Here is a 15,718-nt window from a genome sequence, read left to right on the forward strand (position 1 = left end):
CACAAGTCACGAATGAGTGTTGTGTAGATATTTCGACTATCATAAGTGAACAGACTAACTGGCTTGACATTTGCATGCCGGATTTCAATTCTGACCATTTGAGGCCAAGCTAGAGAAAATGTATCTATGTTAAATCCCACTTGAAGATATGTTGATTTCTTACATAGTTATAAACAAATGTAGTTATATCACAAGGTATTTGGGTAGAATATTAAAAAATAATGAATGTCTCGTTTGATGAGAACGTTGACCAGAGTTCGTATGAATTAGCAAATGTGTAATTACCTAGAACTTTGACCAACATTAAATGATAATTTTCATCATTTATCAATATTTTTATCGTTTTTTAACCTTGAAGTGTTGCTCATCGGTCTCTATTGGGGTTTGCATGTGACAACATTGCTGTACATTTCCCCCTGGCCGAGACACAAATTATCGATCGGATTTGTTACAAATTTGATTTTACTTTCTGAATCGTGCAATAAACTACGTACTTTCCTATCCAAAACTGAACTATTCCATTGCAAAAGCTGACAACCTGACTTGACCATCGCTTCGACAGGCTTCTGCATAAGGCAGCCAGCACCGACGTCGTATAGATATGTCCATTTTCGGTTATCGGGCATCATGTTCGTGAGGAGTCAACTCGTAATTCTGTTCCTTGCTCCAGTAGACGGGGAAGCTTAGTGACCTGCGAGTGCTGCGTGGCGCTCAATAGTTAGCAAATCTCATCCGTGTTCAACCTGTTATGGTAAACATTCACAGCTTGTTTTCCCAACACCGCACCGAACGTCATGTTACGCTTGCGTGTAACGAATACGCATGACATGACTGGAAAAAAACTCGACTGAGATCATGCAAAACTTTGTTGCCGTAATACGGGCAGTAACAAGAGATTCAACATACAACATTAACTTGCGTTCTTGTTTCGAGTAATATTTATTTATTTATTCCACAAAATTATCGTCCTCCAAATTCATTCATTGCAGAAATTTTTACATGTTCAAGCTATTATCAGGCTTCTAATATGTATACTACAAACTTATCGACATTATATGTTTATAATTAAGGCATTTATCCTCATTTGTTTTATACTAAAGTCTATAGAAAATACGAACATAAGGCAATAGTTGGGAGATTTTTCTGAGCAAAAACTCAATGGTCCCGTAGGCCTACAAATTCAGGTCTGCATGCACAGTGAAGTGACCTTTTGTAATGGAGGTACGCGAAGGGAAAGTGCTGCAGCGCATCGTGCGTCATGCAAGGTACTTTTTTCTCTTTCTCCTGACCTCATAAAAATACCCAGAAATTCTTGAGCCTTACTGGAGAAGATTTCAGCGAATGAAACGAGAGCTGGAGGAATTTTTTTACAATTAACCGTATGTTGTTCGATAATTAGTCTAAAATTACTTGCTTCACTTTCGAATTTAGTTTAATAAATCGTTTAAACATTCTAAAATTTAATTTAATCGCTGAATAGGATATTATACATTCTGATTAGTTATGGTATTCCTTCATATTGAGGTTTCCTGACATCTGTTTTGTCGCAAAAATGAGATAGGATTTCTGCTCATAGTGCGTTTGGAATTAGTGAAGCGAATCCTGAATTTTAGGGTCGAGCTTCCTTAGATGGCGGCCCTTCTGTTCAATTTTTTTATTGCATGCGATTCGTGCACATGCTGGCACCTGTAAAATATGTGTAAATATTGCCTGCTTCGGCCTCTAATTATATGATAATGTATTAATAATTTTAACTGCAATCTCATGACATTTTATTTTTAGATTACATATTGATTTTGAAATAAATGTACAATTCTTTTAAGCTGTTTTTTTTCGACATTGTTTAGCGTATGCCAGAGTTGGGCTATTTCGCGCTGCTCGATTCCAATATAATAGAATTGGAATTACAAATTTGCTTCGTGTTCATTCATGAATAGTTCAATCTCATTTTCTTGGATTTTTTCTTGATGCGAATATAAACTATCAGATTAAAAGTTTATTGTCGAGATCAAAACAGTTCGATACATTTCATAACTTTTAACTCTGTAACTAAGTGAGAAGCAGTCGAAAAATTCCTATTGCTGTACTATATAAAGCAACCATGTTTAGTGTATATGCAGAAGTTTGTAGTGTTCATCATCTGATAACATGCAGATTACACACTGTCATGTAATGCAAGACAATGCCGTGTTAGATTAAGATAACGGCTCTAACGGTTATCGGTGAATTCAAAGTGCTGCGGTATCTTGCATTTCTTCCGTTTATGCTTTGAAAAAGTGTTTATAAATTTTCTTACCTTTCGTTTCTTGCACGTTTGATTAGCATGACTATCCGTGTTTGGAGTCATTGGGTATCGATAGGGATATTTTGTGTGCGCGTTCGTTGCTGTGCAATTTCGTATTATATACGCGTGTCCAGCGGCGCGACAATATGTTCGATTTCAACAATTTTGTTTTACTGCGTTGCGCAAGCAGTGGAGTGTTCGCTGCGAGCGTGAATTCTCTTGCAAATGTGTTTCATCACAGCACAACCGTGGATGACCAATAAACGTTACAGCGGTCGTCGCTATGGCAGCGAGTGCGCAATTGTCTGCTCTGCCATATGTTCGTAGTTCGCGCCCATTGTTCACCGAGCCTGATGACATTTTTCCGGATTCAAAGTTGGTTCCAGTTGCCTGTTATGAAAATCGTGGGACTGCAATTTGTGTTAGACTTTATACATGTGTATAAATGTATTCACTTGTATACATGTATTCACATGTATACATTTGTATACGTGTGAATTTGTGTTAGACTTTATACTTGTGTGTCACCCGCTTTCAATTGTTACAGTTTAAATAATGATGCGATACTGATATGAAACTAGAACATTTCTTACGACGTGATTTTATGTGATTTATAACTCACTACAGTTGATCGCATAAATAGCTAGAGTACCGTTCTCCATGATAACTTGAAGAACATAACTGACTAAACTTGCATCCTATTTAACAGTTATTGATTTTCGCGAAATTTACCGGCTGTTGTCCTTACTAAATACTTGTCCTCAGAAAATGCAGATGTGGTGTAAAAAATGTAGTTAAAATTGAAATGTATCAAAAGACGCATTGTTTCTGTCTGAAGATAGACGCGCCCATGTTTTTGAAATTGGTCAATAATTAAGATGAAGTGGGAAACACGAAGATTAAATTAAATTTAAGCGATAAAACAATAATATTAAGGATAGTTAATCACGAAATTAATTTTAAACTCTGTTATATATTCGAGTTTAAATGCAAGCCACAATATATTAATATAGTTTTTAAATTTTTGTTTGCACTTCTATGAATGAATTTTTAACAGTCAAGAAGAGTAAACGAGAAACTGTACAAGTTTAATCGAAAAAATTGAAGCACATTCATCATTTTCTAGAATAAGCTAAATTCTTGCAGCATGAATAATTCTATTTAAGGTGCTGTTGAGCAATGACCATGACGCTGGTCAATCCATACCATTTAGTTCTGAAATTATCAGTTCAATCCAAAGTCGTACAATAATTTCTTCGTCACCCTTGCCGACTGCAAGTTCCAAATAATATCAATTGGAATTCTCAATTGATATTTAATGCTGGAAAAAGGCACCACGTGTACCGGCCACAAGACGCCGTATGCCACACGGCGCGTGTACCGGCCATAAGACGCCGTATGCCACACGCCGCGTGTACCGGCCACAAGACGCCGTATGCCACACGCTGCGTGTACCGGCGTGTCTCATTCAGACGTCTTTCGACGGTCCTCTGTGTAGCATGACGTCTTAGTTTCAATATTAGCGGATAAAATACTGTTATATTATCCACTGTTCTTCAGTCAACAACTAGAACGGAGCTGGCGTTTCATTAGCAAACGGAAACCATGCTGCATACTTCACGATGTTCCAGAGTACCTAACACTAATAAACATCGTTGTTCTCTCTGATGTATTTTCTTGATTTCATTCCGCTCGCTTTTTTATTGTCTGAGATTGTCCTCTCGTGTACCTACTTTTACTACACCTTCATGTGAGACACTCTGTGAGGTTCTTCTGTTGCTTCCCTTCAGTAGGTCAGGAGACGTTAGCATGACTCTGGCTGCTCTCTCTCTCTTTCCTCGCGCCCCTTCAATTTCGCCGTATTGCAGGTCACACGGTGTCGGGCACTTCAGATTGGGTGGCAACCATTTCACTGGGTGAAGTTTTGAACTTTGCTGTGGTTAAAACTTCTTAATTGGTATCTCTTGTTTGGGTGGTAACCGTTCTAGAGGGTGAAGTTTTGAACTTTGCATTGTACATAATCCCAACTCTCAGTTGGCACCCCTGCACCCTTCTAGTTTGGGTGGAAACATGTTGCATTCACTTCGTGATTTTGATAGCTTGACAGTGACTGCATGAATGCTTCTGAGATAAGCCGAACCCCTGTAAATTGAGATCCTATGAACATTTAGACTTGATACTGCAAGTCATCAAAGTGGCACTAATTGAATCTGTTTTCTCCATTTCATACATATAAGAAATTTAACTTGAGCGAATTTCCATACTGAACAATCCTGGCAGAACTTTAATTTAATTGTAGCTGTGCGATTCAGAAATGATATTGGCAGTGATGGTTACTAACGTAGTTTTCTTCAGTTCTGCACTAATGTCTAAAATAAAAAGTCTGAACAGTTTATGTATGTAAACGTATACCTTTATTTATGCAGCTTTACTAGCATTTATTCCGGCAACCATGAATGCGTGTCGCATCTAGGAATGACTCAAGTGTTCGATGGTGATCAAGTACTAATTACCGTTCAGCTAAGCATTTTCTCAGTTAAAAATTTCGCTAGAAAAGACTCGTTTGCATTTCCTCCCGCACCTCGAAGCATTCAGCCTTTAGAATCCTTAGGGTGTCATCAAAGTTTCCTGTGCGCGAGCATACAGAAAAAGAACTCGCTTGACATACCTCTAATTTGACCGCGTGAATGCAAGCTGCGGGCAAGAAGGGCATAAGCTAGCGTGGTTTTAGAAAGCCTGCTTCGTGGTATCAGCCAGGCACGAATTCTCCCTCTTCCGCCTCCGGCCGATTGCATAGAAAACCCCCAGAGAAAACTGCCGGGTAATGGCGGAGTGGAACCCGTGAGCGAGCGTGGCTTTGACAATGGCTATGTCGTTACGGCCCGGCGATCGTTCTGCCTCAGTGCCTGAATGTGTGACTTGGATTCGTGGTATCAGCCAGGCACGAATTCTCCCTCTTCCGCCTCCGGCCGATTGCATAGAAAACCCCCAGAGAAAACTCCCGGGTAATGGCGGAGTGGAACCCGTGAGCGAGCGTGGCTTTGACAATGGCTATGTCGTTACGGCCCGGCGATCGTTCTGCCTCAGTGCCTGAATGTGTGACTTGGATTCCGATACCTATAATTGCGAGCGTGAACCCGTATTGGGAATCGAATTTCGTTACTTCATATGTTATCAATAGTGGTGGTGTTGTAGCTTTCCATATTTATAATTTGTACTTATATGTTATATTTGAATTTAATATATATTATATTTTCATGCTTATTTTTATAAGATAGAATATCCATTTTTAATTTCATCCGTAAAAGCAAAAGTCTATCTTTCATTAGTGTTGTTGTTATTCTGGGGTTTTGCGAATAAATCTGCATTGTAATTCTTTCCTTGCTCTATTTTGCACGCGCCCTGGAAATCCATAATATTGAATCAATATAATGTCAATGAAATGTTTCGCTGAACATGAGATGAGTCATAGCATGGGTCACTTATGTCACAGACCGCCAAAGTTCAGAAGCTATCATAGCGACAAAATATTACATCTGGACGCCGTTCAAATTCAAATTTAAATTACTCTAGTTGCGTTTAACCCATGTCGTACCGACTGTAGGTACAATTGTAACTATGCAGTCTAATAATGGTTGAATACTTATGAAATTTGTTAATTGTCTAGTAACTTGTACTTTATTTTGCTTACAGAGTTTGTCGGGCAGCAGCTCTGGAGCGGTGGCAAGCGTATCGGGCACGTCTGTGGGCATCACCACTGGGTTCTCTAGGCTGGGCACCAGCACTGCCCAGCCGTCACCTAGTGCTAGCCACTCCGAGCCGGCATCACCGAACCCTAGCCATTCCTCTCGGTCTTCTTCCGGTCCGAGCTATTCCTCTAAGACATCCTCTATTTCAAGTCATTCGAACTCTCTGAAAGGCCCTAACCATTCTTCCCAGTCAACTAGCGTCACTCACACCCAATCATCACAAGGTTCCGGCAACTTCTTTCGCAACCCCAGTCAGCCTCGTCTTACGTCAGGACCAAGTCATCCTTTGTCGCAGCCTGTATGCTCAAGCACGTCGCAAGCCTCTAACACAAAGCCTCGATCATCTGTTATTAACAAATCAAAAACGTCTTCTACGCTCTTATCTTCCTCTTCCCGACTCCTTTCTTCAGACGATAATAACTCCAACGTGCAGTCGTATAACGAACGCGGAAAGGTATCCGAAATTTCCCCGAAAGAATACATATATGATACCAAAACTTCTTCTCAAACACACAACTCTTCGCCCTCAAATGACCACGATGCTGGTACATACTATTCCCCAACTAAACAGAAAACATTACCATCTGTAATTTACAATTTTTCCAACTCGCCTTCGAAAGAATCCAAACGTCCTCAAGAGATGGCTCCTTCGACTGCGTTCAGTGAGACCCTCGTCAAGTCTTCTGCGTTGGAACCCTCAGCTTTGCCGGCGCTGGGACTGTCTGGTGCAGAGGATCGAGACAGTCTGATGTGGTGCTCCGACGCTGACTTTGATGCTGCCGTCGCCAGACTCAGCATGAAGGTAAATAAACATGTCTCATCATATCATAATCTAAACTTAATCACTGAGATTTTTTGCACACACGAAAGATTGTGCACTCGTAAATTTTTTTTGCGCTTACGTGTTGAAATTTTATCCCCGTGACCTGTAACAGAATGCAGGTATGTAAATTGATAACGATCACACTGATAGGAATCTAATGTTGATTTAAGTTGACTAACAACACGTATACAGACGCTATTATCATGAATGTTGGGTATTATCTTTCCTCGCACTGACACGTTACAATTGTTACGGCGCTCGTTGTTCAATCTTTCCGTGCAAAGTACACTCAATTAATAAAATACATGAATTATTTTTTCCAATCCTTATTAGCTTACGACTGGTCACAATAAACACAAGAGATGTGAACTATGGACACATATTTGCATAGATTTTTGACTTTTGTAAAATTTCAACTTTTTTATGCTGCGACTTATTTTCAAATGACAAATAACAATAGAAATATTCAGGAACGGTTGACCCTCATGCACTGTACTGTGGATCACCTCACATTGTCCCGCGATGCGTGCACAAAGCAAGGTTCGAAACAACCCCAAGGTTGTTCCTGTTCGAACCTTGGTTCTTTCCTGTTCGTGATAGCGCAAACATCACGCATTATGAGAGGGGTGCGTGGTGGAGGTACGCTTGCGTGTTCTCATCCTCTTCTTCGTGGCCTCGATATTCATCATGTCGATCATCACAATTACAACCAATCAATGTGTGATCCATAATTGTTTCTCTTGCATTGCCCTACCGTAACATAATCAATTGGAGGTAAACCTGATACAGCTCGGGATTGATAACCCTGATATCTTACAGGATGTGACATACGTATAATCCTTATTTCCCATATGCATGACAACGAATGAAAGAAGCATTTATAACTTTAATTTCAACATTAATTTTTGGGCCTCATCAGACATATAAATTTCGTGTAAATGTCTCTATCTAAATCTAAATCTAAAATCCGAATTTACCGATTTTCTCCGTAGCATCTCGTTAAGAAATGTATTGTCGATACGGATTGAGTTTTCCCTACTGATTGCCAGTCAAATCAAGACACTTTTTGGTCGATTTGAGTTTCAATCTACGTAGAACAATTGCTATCCCCGCTATTAGAATCACAATATTGGTTAGATAACTAAAAGATTCGATCTGAAAATCAAAATTCATCGACAGTAATCTGAGTTTGCATGTTCTTAATAACTTGCAAATCATAATTGTTTTAGTTTAGTTGCTATTATTTTAGTATTATTGCTATTATTTAGTTTAGTTGCTATTATTTTTAAATTACTGAAAATATATTTTCTAGCACAAGTAGCCGGTCCACCGCAGATCATTACCGGAGACTTAATTCCATAGGAGTCGTATATACCGCGCTATTGGCTGCTGAATTAATGGGCCAGCGAAGTTTAGTTTTAAACATGCAGGCTATCCTTCCGAGTGCAGGCTTCACTTTACACGCAAGAATCCTTAAGTGTTATGCAATTTCAATATACGCATGTTGAATATACGTTGAGAAAATTATTTATTTTCTTCTATTCATTTGAAAAAAATGCTTCTTCTAGTCAGTACTTTCTTCTTCTTGACTATAAAAATTCACTAGCTGATATCAAATACGAGCTTCTATAATTTTTTATCGCGTGATACCGCGACCTCGAGAGCACTGACTATTTTTTTAAGTCGGATATATAGACGTGGCGGGTTAACCCTCTTACACTCACTGCTATTGAACCATCTGGCGAGAAAACCTGTATTGGCTGTTCCTCTCTGCTGCAAAATATATTGCATCCTTCTGTAGAATTGTTGGAAGATACTTTCCACTGCACGGCCGCGACATACGATATTCTGCTGGACAGCATTAAAATGTGTAAGCTATTTTATTAAGCTGACAAATTGACACGATGAATTCCTTTTGTGCGATTTTCATGCGTGCGTTTTATATCATTTGCATTCGAGTATTGACTATATTTGGTAAACACAAAGAATTAGAATTACGCCCTTTGAATCAGCTGTTCTGTAAGAACTTGGGATTGCGACGGAAACAGTTTTATGCCGATTCACCATTTTTTTAATTTCTCTATTCATTTGCACAAAGCGAATAAGAATTAGCGTCCTTGTGTAGTAAATACGCCTGGTAACGACGTGATTATCCTGTTAATTTTATCTTCGCAGTGCGTGTGTAAGAGAGGTTGTTCTCTTGACCGTGTCATGTTAAGAATGCGTGTAAATCAAGAAATGTGGGACGATGCATATACAAGCTTAACTTTTCAGATAATCATATCCTTTTAAACTCATTTCTGGATAGCACGTGACTTGGAAAAATGAATTGATTGCTTGATTGCATTCAATACTCGCTGATTACGAGCGTTACTAAGTTTGCTTTTAGTTTGAGCCCTGCGATTGGCAGTGAATCTTGCTCAGCGTTCGACGGTTGTCTGCAGATGCGACATTATGCGAATCTTGGTACGGGATCGAGATGGAAAGTGAAAGGAAGCCGCCCCAAGCCTGCGTCTCTCGATCATGAAGCGGGCTGACATAAGAAATCATTCATATTAAGCGATTCCAGGGTAGGCAAAAGTAAATTTAATGCAAATGTTTTTAATGAGCAATAAAAATGTTGCGATTTGCGAAATAATTTAATCAATACTTTACATTTAGGAGGATTTATTAGGCGCACTTTGCTAGTCATATATAACACAATGAAACGATACCTCTGTAGGTATCGTTCTATGAGCCATGGTAAGCTTCAAATGCATTATTGCTATTGAAAATTATAGTTATTTTAGACGTTGGACGGGACCTATTTTGGAACGGGTGGGTATCTACTGATACCGAGTGTGAAGGCTTCTATATATTAGTATGGCTGTATATTATGAATAATTACTTATATTATTAGACTAGTACTTGTCAAATTATTTTCTTTCACAGAGGTTCATCAAATTCAGGATTGTAATAAAAAATGTTTACTCGAGGATACATCACTAAAATGAAAACTTTATTTGGAAATGTCAATCCGCAGTGACGGGCCCAATTCATCCACTAAATGTCATGTTTATTATTTATTGATTAAACTTTAATTACTTGAACTGGGAAAAAATTATCTGATTAAAGTTGAACACGAAACTGTCGACTCGGCATAATTTCTCGCAGCAAAAAAAGCCACAATGTTCGATATTTCCCGTTTATGCAAACACTTTCTTGAGTGAAAACAGGCAATTGGCCTAATGGCCTCCTCTAATGTTTGCAAAGTGCGTTTGTTCACGCAAACTTGAGTGTGGGCGATGCACACCAACAATTGGAACAACCATGCAGTAAGTGTACCGTAAATAATGCATGGTTTGAGAACTGCTTTCCTTATTAAAGCGTTCCGTATCGCTCTGATATTCAATGTTACAAATATTCTCATCAGCTGCTATTTCATAATTCAAAATCTTTATTTCATGTAGGTTGGAAAGATTGTATCGAATTAATTATTGTAACTATTGTTTTGCAATAAATAATGGAATTCTTTGAACAATTTTCAGCATTTGCAAAAATTAAGCAAAAGTTCCCATTTTGATGAGTTAGAAAGACAATCAAGTAACAATTTTTGTATTCATATGAAAGGTTGATTTTAAAAAGTTGGAATAGATAAAACTCATTACTGATCGGCAGTAGAAGGGTTGGAATATGTAAAGATTGATGCTGACAATGCTGGAATAAAGTTTACTGAAACTCAGAGGCTAGGGGAGTAAGGTGTGAGGCAAGTTTATTGTTTACAGGTACAGAGCTGGTGATGAACTGTCAAGAAGCAAAACGGGTATGACAAAGTTAACACGAGAATGAACTGTTTCTTAGGTGGTTTGATTCAAGAAGTCAGGCGGGATGTTGCTACAAATAAATAAAACTCATCACTGATCGGCAGCAGAAGGGTTGGAATAAATAAAACTCATTACTGATCGGCAGCAGAAGGGTTGGAATAAATAAAACACATTACTGATCGGCAGCAGAAGGGTTGGAATGAAGCAGTCGTGCCCGCAGGCCGTGTTTGCTCACGGCATAAGTGGGCTGAAGCTGCGGTGGCTGCGGCGAGCCGTCGGTTGCAGGAGGCTCTAAAGATGATTATTATGGTCGCCTTTTGGCAGCCGAAACCCGAGAGTTCAACTTGCCGAACCTCATATGCATTTTGCGATTATACTTGGAAGTCGAGAGATGCTTGCGAACTTTAAAAGTTAAAATGCTTTCTGATGATGATCGATAGTACATCATGATTTAAACTTGATCATATATTGGTTCTTATACGAAATCGAGGTACTAAGAGTTGCTATGTACTGTATGTTTTTACTTTGGAGACTACGAAATATGCTGATGTTTGCGTGAACTTTCGGTATTTTAACTCATACTTGCAGTTAAATTAAAAAATGCTTCTCCATTGTATTTAATAACATTACTAGCATTATACTAAGTATACAGACTACTAACACCACACGTTTTGTTTATGTCGCAATTTATTTGATGGATGGAAAGCTTCATGTGTAACCTCGCAGCGACGAAAAGTCAGATCAGATGATGCTACGTTATAACGCTTAGTGTGGGCTTAGCTTAAATGCCACTCTCATTTAATTCTTACGATGTTCACCTTTATATCTAAAGTAATCATAACTCAGACATTTCTTAATATTTCTCGCATTAATTAACCTACATTTTTAATCGTTTTGATTTATAAAAAAATTACAATTTAAATGAAAAATTTGTTCATTTGTAAAATAATTTATTATTGTAAATTATTATTTACTATTTACTATCGCAAGTGTGAAAATTTGAATAATTTTAAAATTTTCAGAGCAATCAACAGATTTATTCCTTCATCGTAAATGACAAACGTTAAGTGGCCGATCTAATTTCATGTATTTGTAATTACACCAATTGTAACAAAATCTTTCAATCTTGATCTTGCATGTAAGTTTATTTTCTTCGGATGGAACGAAAGTTCTCCGATCGTCCTGGGGCCATACTTTCAAGACTCGCTAAGTGAACGTAAGTACTTACGCTCTATTTTCTTGTCTGTGATTGGTGGATTTTGCTTGAAAGGCCGTCAATGATTGGCTGATGAACGTTCGATCTCTTAACTTTTTTTTTTGAAAGTAGAGGCCCAGATCTTATCCGGCGTTCCCTATTTATTGATCTCGAGCCGACCGCCCCGTGCAGGTGTTGAGGAGGTGAGGTGACCGAGCCCTGACTGCCGGTATTTCCCAGTTGTCCCTATGATTCACAGAACTACCATGTTATATTGTACATATTATTGTTTCCATTATTTAAATAATAGGGTTTATTATGGAATACTTGAGAATATAATAATAATCTATTATATAAATAGTAGCGTTTAGAAGAATAGCAGATCACCCGTGTTTGTCGCTTACTTCTACTTCTATTTGCTATGTAATGTACATTTTGTCATGACTACCACCAGTTCTGATGTAAATTAGAAGAAACGCTAGTGTCAACCGAAGAGCAGTAAGAAAGTATTAGTATCTACGGCTCAAAATTAAATCAGCGCCTTCCTTTGATTTATCCAGTCAAGAATCCGCCGTTGCTCTATGATTTGAATCATGATGTTTCGGGTCTATTTCGGGCATTTAGTTTAGAAACCTTCATTATATAAAGCTCTCGTACGTGATTAATGCTAAGCACGTGTGTCTCCAGAAAAATATAACCTCTGTTTCGAGCGAAGAAGTTTTCAGTATTTTATTTCTATAAATGAAGTGGCTATTCGTGCATTTTTTCCGCATCACATAAGCGGAAAGGTTTTGCTGTTTTACAGCAGTCGGAGTATATAGAGATCCAGCACCTGCGTAAATCGATATCGATTTTTACTCATGTTTACATCAGCACACAGACTGATGTGCTCTTTCTTTCTCTCTCTCTCTCTCTCTGAACCTGGTCATTACATTCAAATAGATTTGAAAGTGGACAATGTTTGTACGTTACGTCTGTGCCGTGAATTAAAATAAAGAATTCTGCGGGATGTTGATGTAATTTATGTATATCGAAAAATTTCTAGCCAGTGTGGTACATTGAATTATTGTATTATAAGTTTTCAATTCAATTCTAATCACATCACCTCACAATAAAAACGTTCGAGTTACGGCTGACGTGATTAATCTTTTTGGGATTTCGCGGTGTCGACAACAGTCTCAGCCAACAACGTTTTCGTCTTATCCTAGAATGCAAGCAAAATTATTATTATTTCATATCATTATCAGAATAATTCCAGGTTATTATATTGGCCCCATTTTTTAGCATGGGTTGCGCTTATATGGATGCATGAAGGCTATGCATCGTTGCCCATAATCACCAACTATGCGATCATGCGAGAAGCTTCAAATTCTCAACAATCTTAGCAAATACTCATGAACTTGACCCCCAAATCTCACAGAGGTCCTCCATTGCAGCAACATACTCATCTCAGGTTTTGCCTTAGAGCAAAAACCTCGAGAGCCACGCGTTGTATTTTACTGCAATCCATGATACTCGTCGAACTAAAGATTATCTTCACAATCGTAGAGATTATGTCTCGCAATTCCTTAGGATCCTCCAAGGACAATGGTTAATTTTATTTGGTGAAGTTAAGCATTGTTGTTTTGATTTTTTTTGTGACAATTTATGTTTCATTTAAAAATAAAGCATGATCGAGATTGTACAATAAACTTTTCGTCAAACACTCTCACTCTGGCAATCAAAAAGTCCTTAATATTTGAATGAAATGCAAAGATCAAACTCAAACCACACGCAGACTATCTTCTTTCATATTTATTTTTTGAATCATCATTGTCTGTAAAATAACCCACGCGACATTCGGCGCAAGAAAGCTCGATCTAAAACGCTAGCAACTAAGGTCACTAAAACAAACAAACAATGTATGTAAAATAACAATTTGCACAGCCGAGACTTTAATGTTCGGCTGAAATATGCTCGAAGGCCTTGGATTTCTTCGAATAGAAATGAGTTTTTCTTTGCAGAAATTGTTTCGCCGGTCAGGATGCCGTTCCATATTTGGGATAACAAATTGGCATAATAGTATAATGAGTTGGGATAATAAGTTGCCATCTGCTTCGAGCTTTTGTAAATGGCGGTCGTTTTTCTCCGGAGGTATTTGAATGCGAGCACGACGAAATTTCGTGTCATCAATATTAATCATCTTGCCTGCATGATATTGATAAATCCACCTGTTATAAACTTGATGAATTTACTTTTGTCATACTAAGGATATTGAATTAGTAATTTTTTGCATGAGCGTCACTTGTTACCTCGAATATCAATGTGAAATGGCTCCCTCTCGTGGTTGTTTATTAACAAAATAAGTTGTTCCGTCGGAAAATTCGCAGTAATTATCTACGGTATTAATTTCTCCTTTAATTTCGTCGTGAGGTTAAGCTGAGAATGATGACGACGTGCCCCTCAGATCCTGCGTGCCTGCGTTGCAGATAAAATAACTTCACTAATTGTCATGTCTATCATTTGGCGAGAGTTATTTATTCCTCTCGTATATATAAATAACAGAAATTTACAAATTTAACCATTTTAATTAGGGACTTACATTTTTAGTTTTGTGAAAGTAAAATTAGTGATTTGCGCAAGCGAATGCCATTTATTTTTTGACACTTACGTTGTTTTCTAATATTTATTCATCCTAACTGAATAAGTATCGATATTCAAAATGCGCATTACTTGCCAAACTTGTGAATCCTCTGATTAATAACAAATAATAAGACAATTAAGAGTTGAAAAGTTTTACTTGCTCGTAAGAGTTCTTCAATTATTTTGATCAATGTTCTAACAATTTTCCTCAAGTATTAGACTCGTATTTTACTAGACCAATGTTCAATTGAATTTATTCGAAACTAAAAAAATCTCTAAATTTGAGGCTTAGGATCGCCTCCGCAGCTTTGTGATTTTCACTAGCTTCGGAATTTTCTATCGATCCCTGAATATGGTATCACTGATAATTTTGAGTACCGTCACTACAAAACGTTAGACAAATTCTTTTCGTCGCACGACAAATGACACCTAGTCTACACAGTCCGCATGAGCTCAGTTGTATCTTGCAAAAAATAGAACACACCCGCATACTTTTATTCACCGAGCCTATAGGGTCAGAAATTCTTTATATGGCGCTCATGACGCGTTAATGTTTAGCTCTGGCCTTGACCATGCCAAATGTTGCTGCCTGTGCTGGCCGTTACTACCATTGGTCTGTGTAGACTGTAGAGGTTACTGGGTACGAAGGCACATATGCAAATATTTATAGAAAAAGCTCACATGTAAAAAATTAGGCCTTGCCCACTCACTGAATAAGAAGACGTCTTAACGTTAGATATTCAAATGTGCATCATCTAAGCATATCATTTGCTTGGTGGATGTATGGATCTCTCTAAGCATCATCATATCAAATATACTGTTAGCATCCGAAGGTCTTATCAATATTGCGTTTCATGGTGAATGACTAGATGCCTTCAGCCTCTGCCATGCTGTTTATTTTATTTATTGACACTTGCAATTTAGCGAACTCGGCGTGTTTTGCGCCCTTCCTCGTGTGTGTACACGAGTTTTCACATCCAAGTTATGTCAAGTGATTGCGATTGAAGATTCACTTGCCAGTGAAAGTATTTTGATTATAGACGTGAGATCCACGAATGCCCCGCAAATTATCTTCTGTCAGCTTCAACGTAGAGCGACTTCTTTTCAAGTCACTCAGTAGAAAAGCTATGACCTCACAGGATTATAAAAGAACTTGAGCTGGGGTGCTAATTCCGGTTCTACGCAATCACGCTGCGTCTGTGGACTGAGTAATCTCTTGTCTTGCCATACAAAATTACGAAT

At 38.2% G+C, this 15,718-nt stretch overlaps 1 protein-coding gene across 1 annotated transcript in view; it reads left to right on the forward strand.

The window, feature by feature from the left end:
- Positions 1–15,718, forward strand: part of LOC108676261 — a 114,378-nt gene that overhangs the window by 13,693 nt on the left and 84,967 nt on the right. Inside the window, exon 2 of the mRNA XM_018164316.2 lies at positions 5,978–6,835. Coding sequence (XP_018019805.1) covers positions 5,978–6,835 — 858 coding nt within the window. The remainder of the gene's footprint in view (positions 1–5,977; positions 6,836–15,718) is intronic.

Source organism: Hyalella azteca, unplaced genomic scaffold, assembly GCF_000764305.2.
Source record: "Hyalella azteca isolate HAZT.00-mixed unplaced genomic scaffold, Hazt_2.0.2 contig1994, whole genome shotgun sequence".
Lineage (NCBI taxonomy): Eukaryota > Metazoa > Arthropoda > Malacostraca > Amphipoda > Hyalellidae > Hyalella > Hyalella azteca.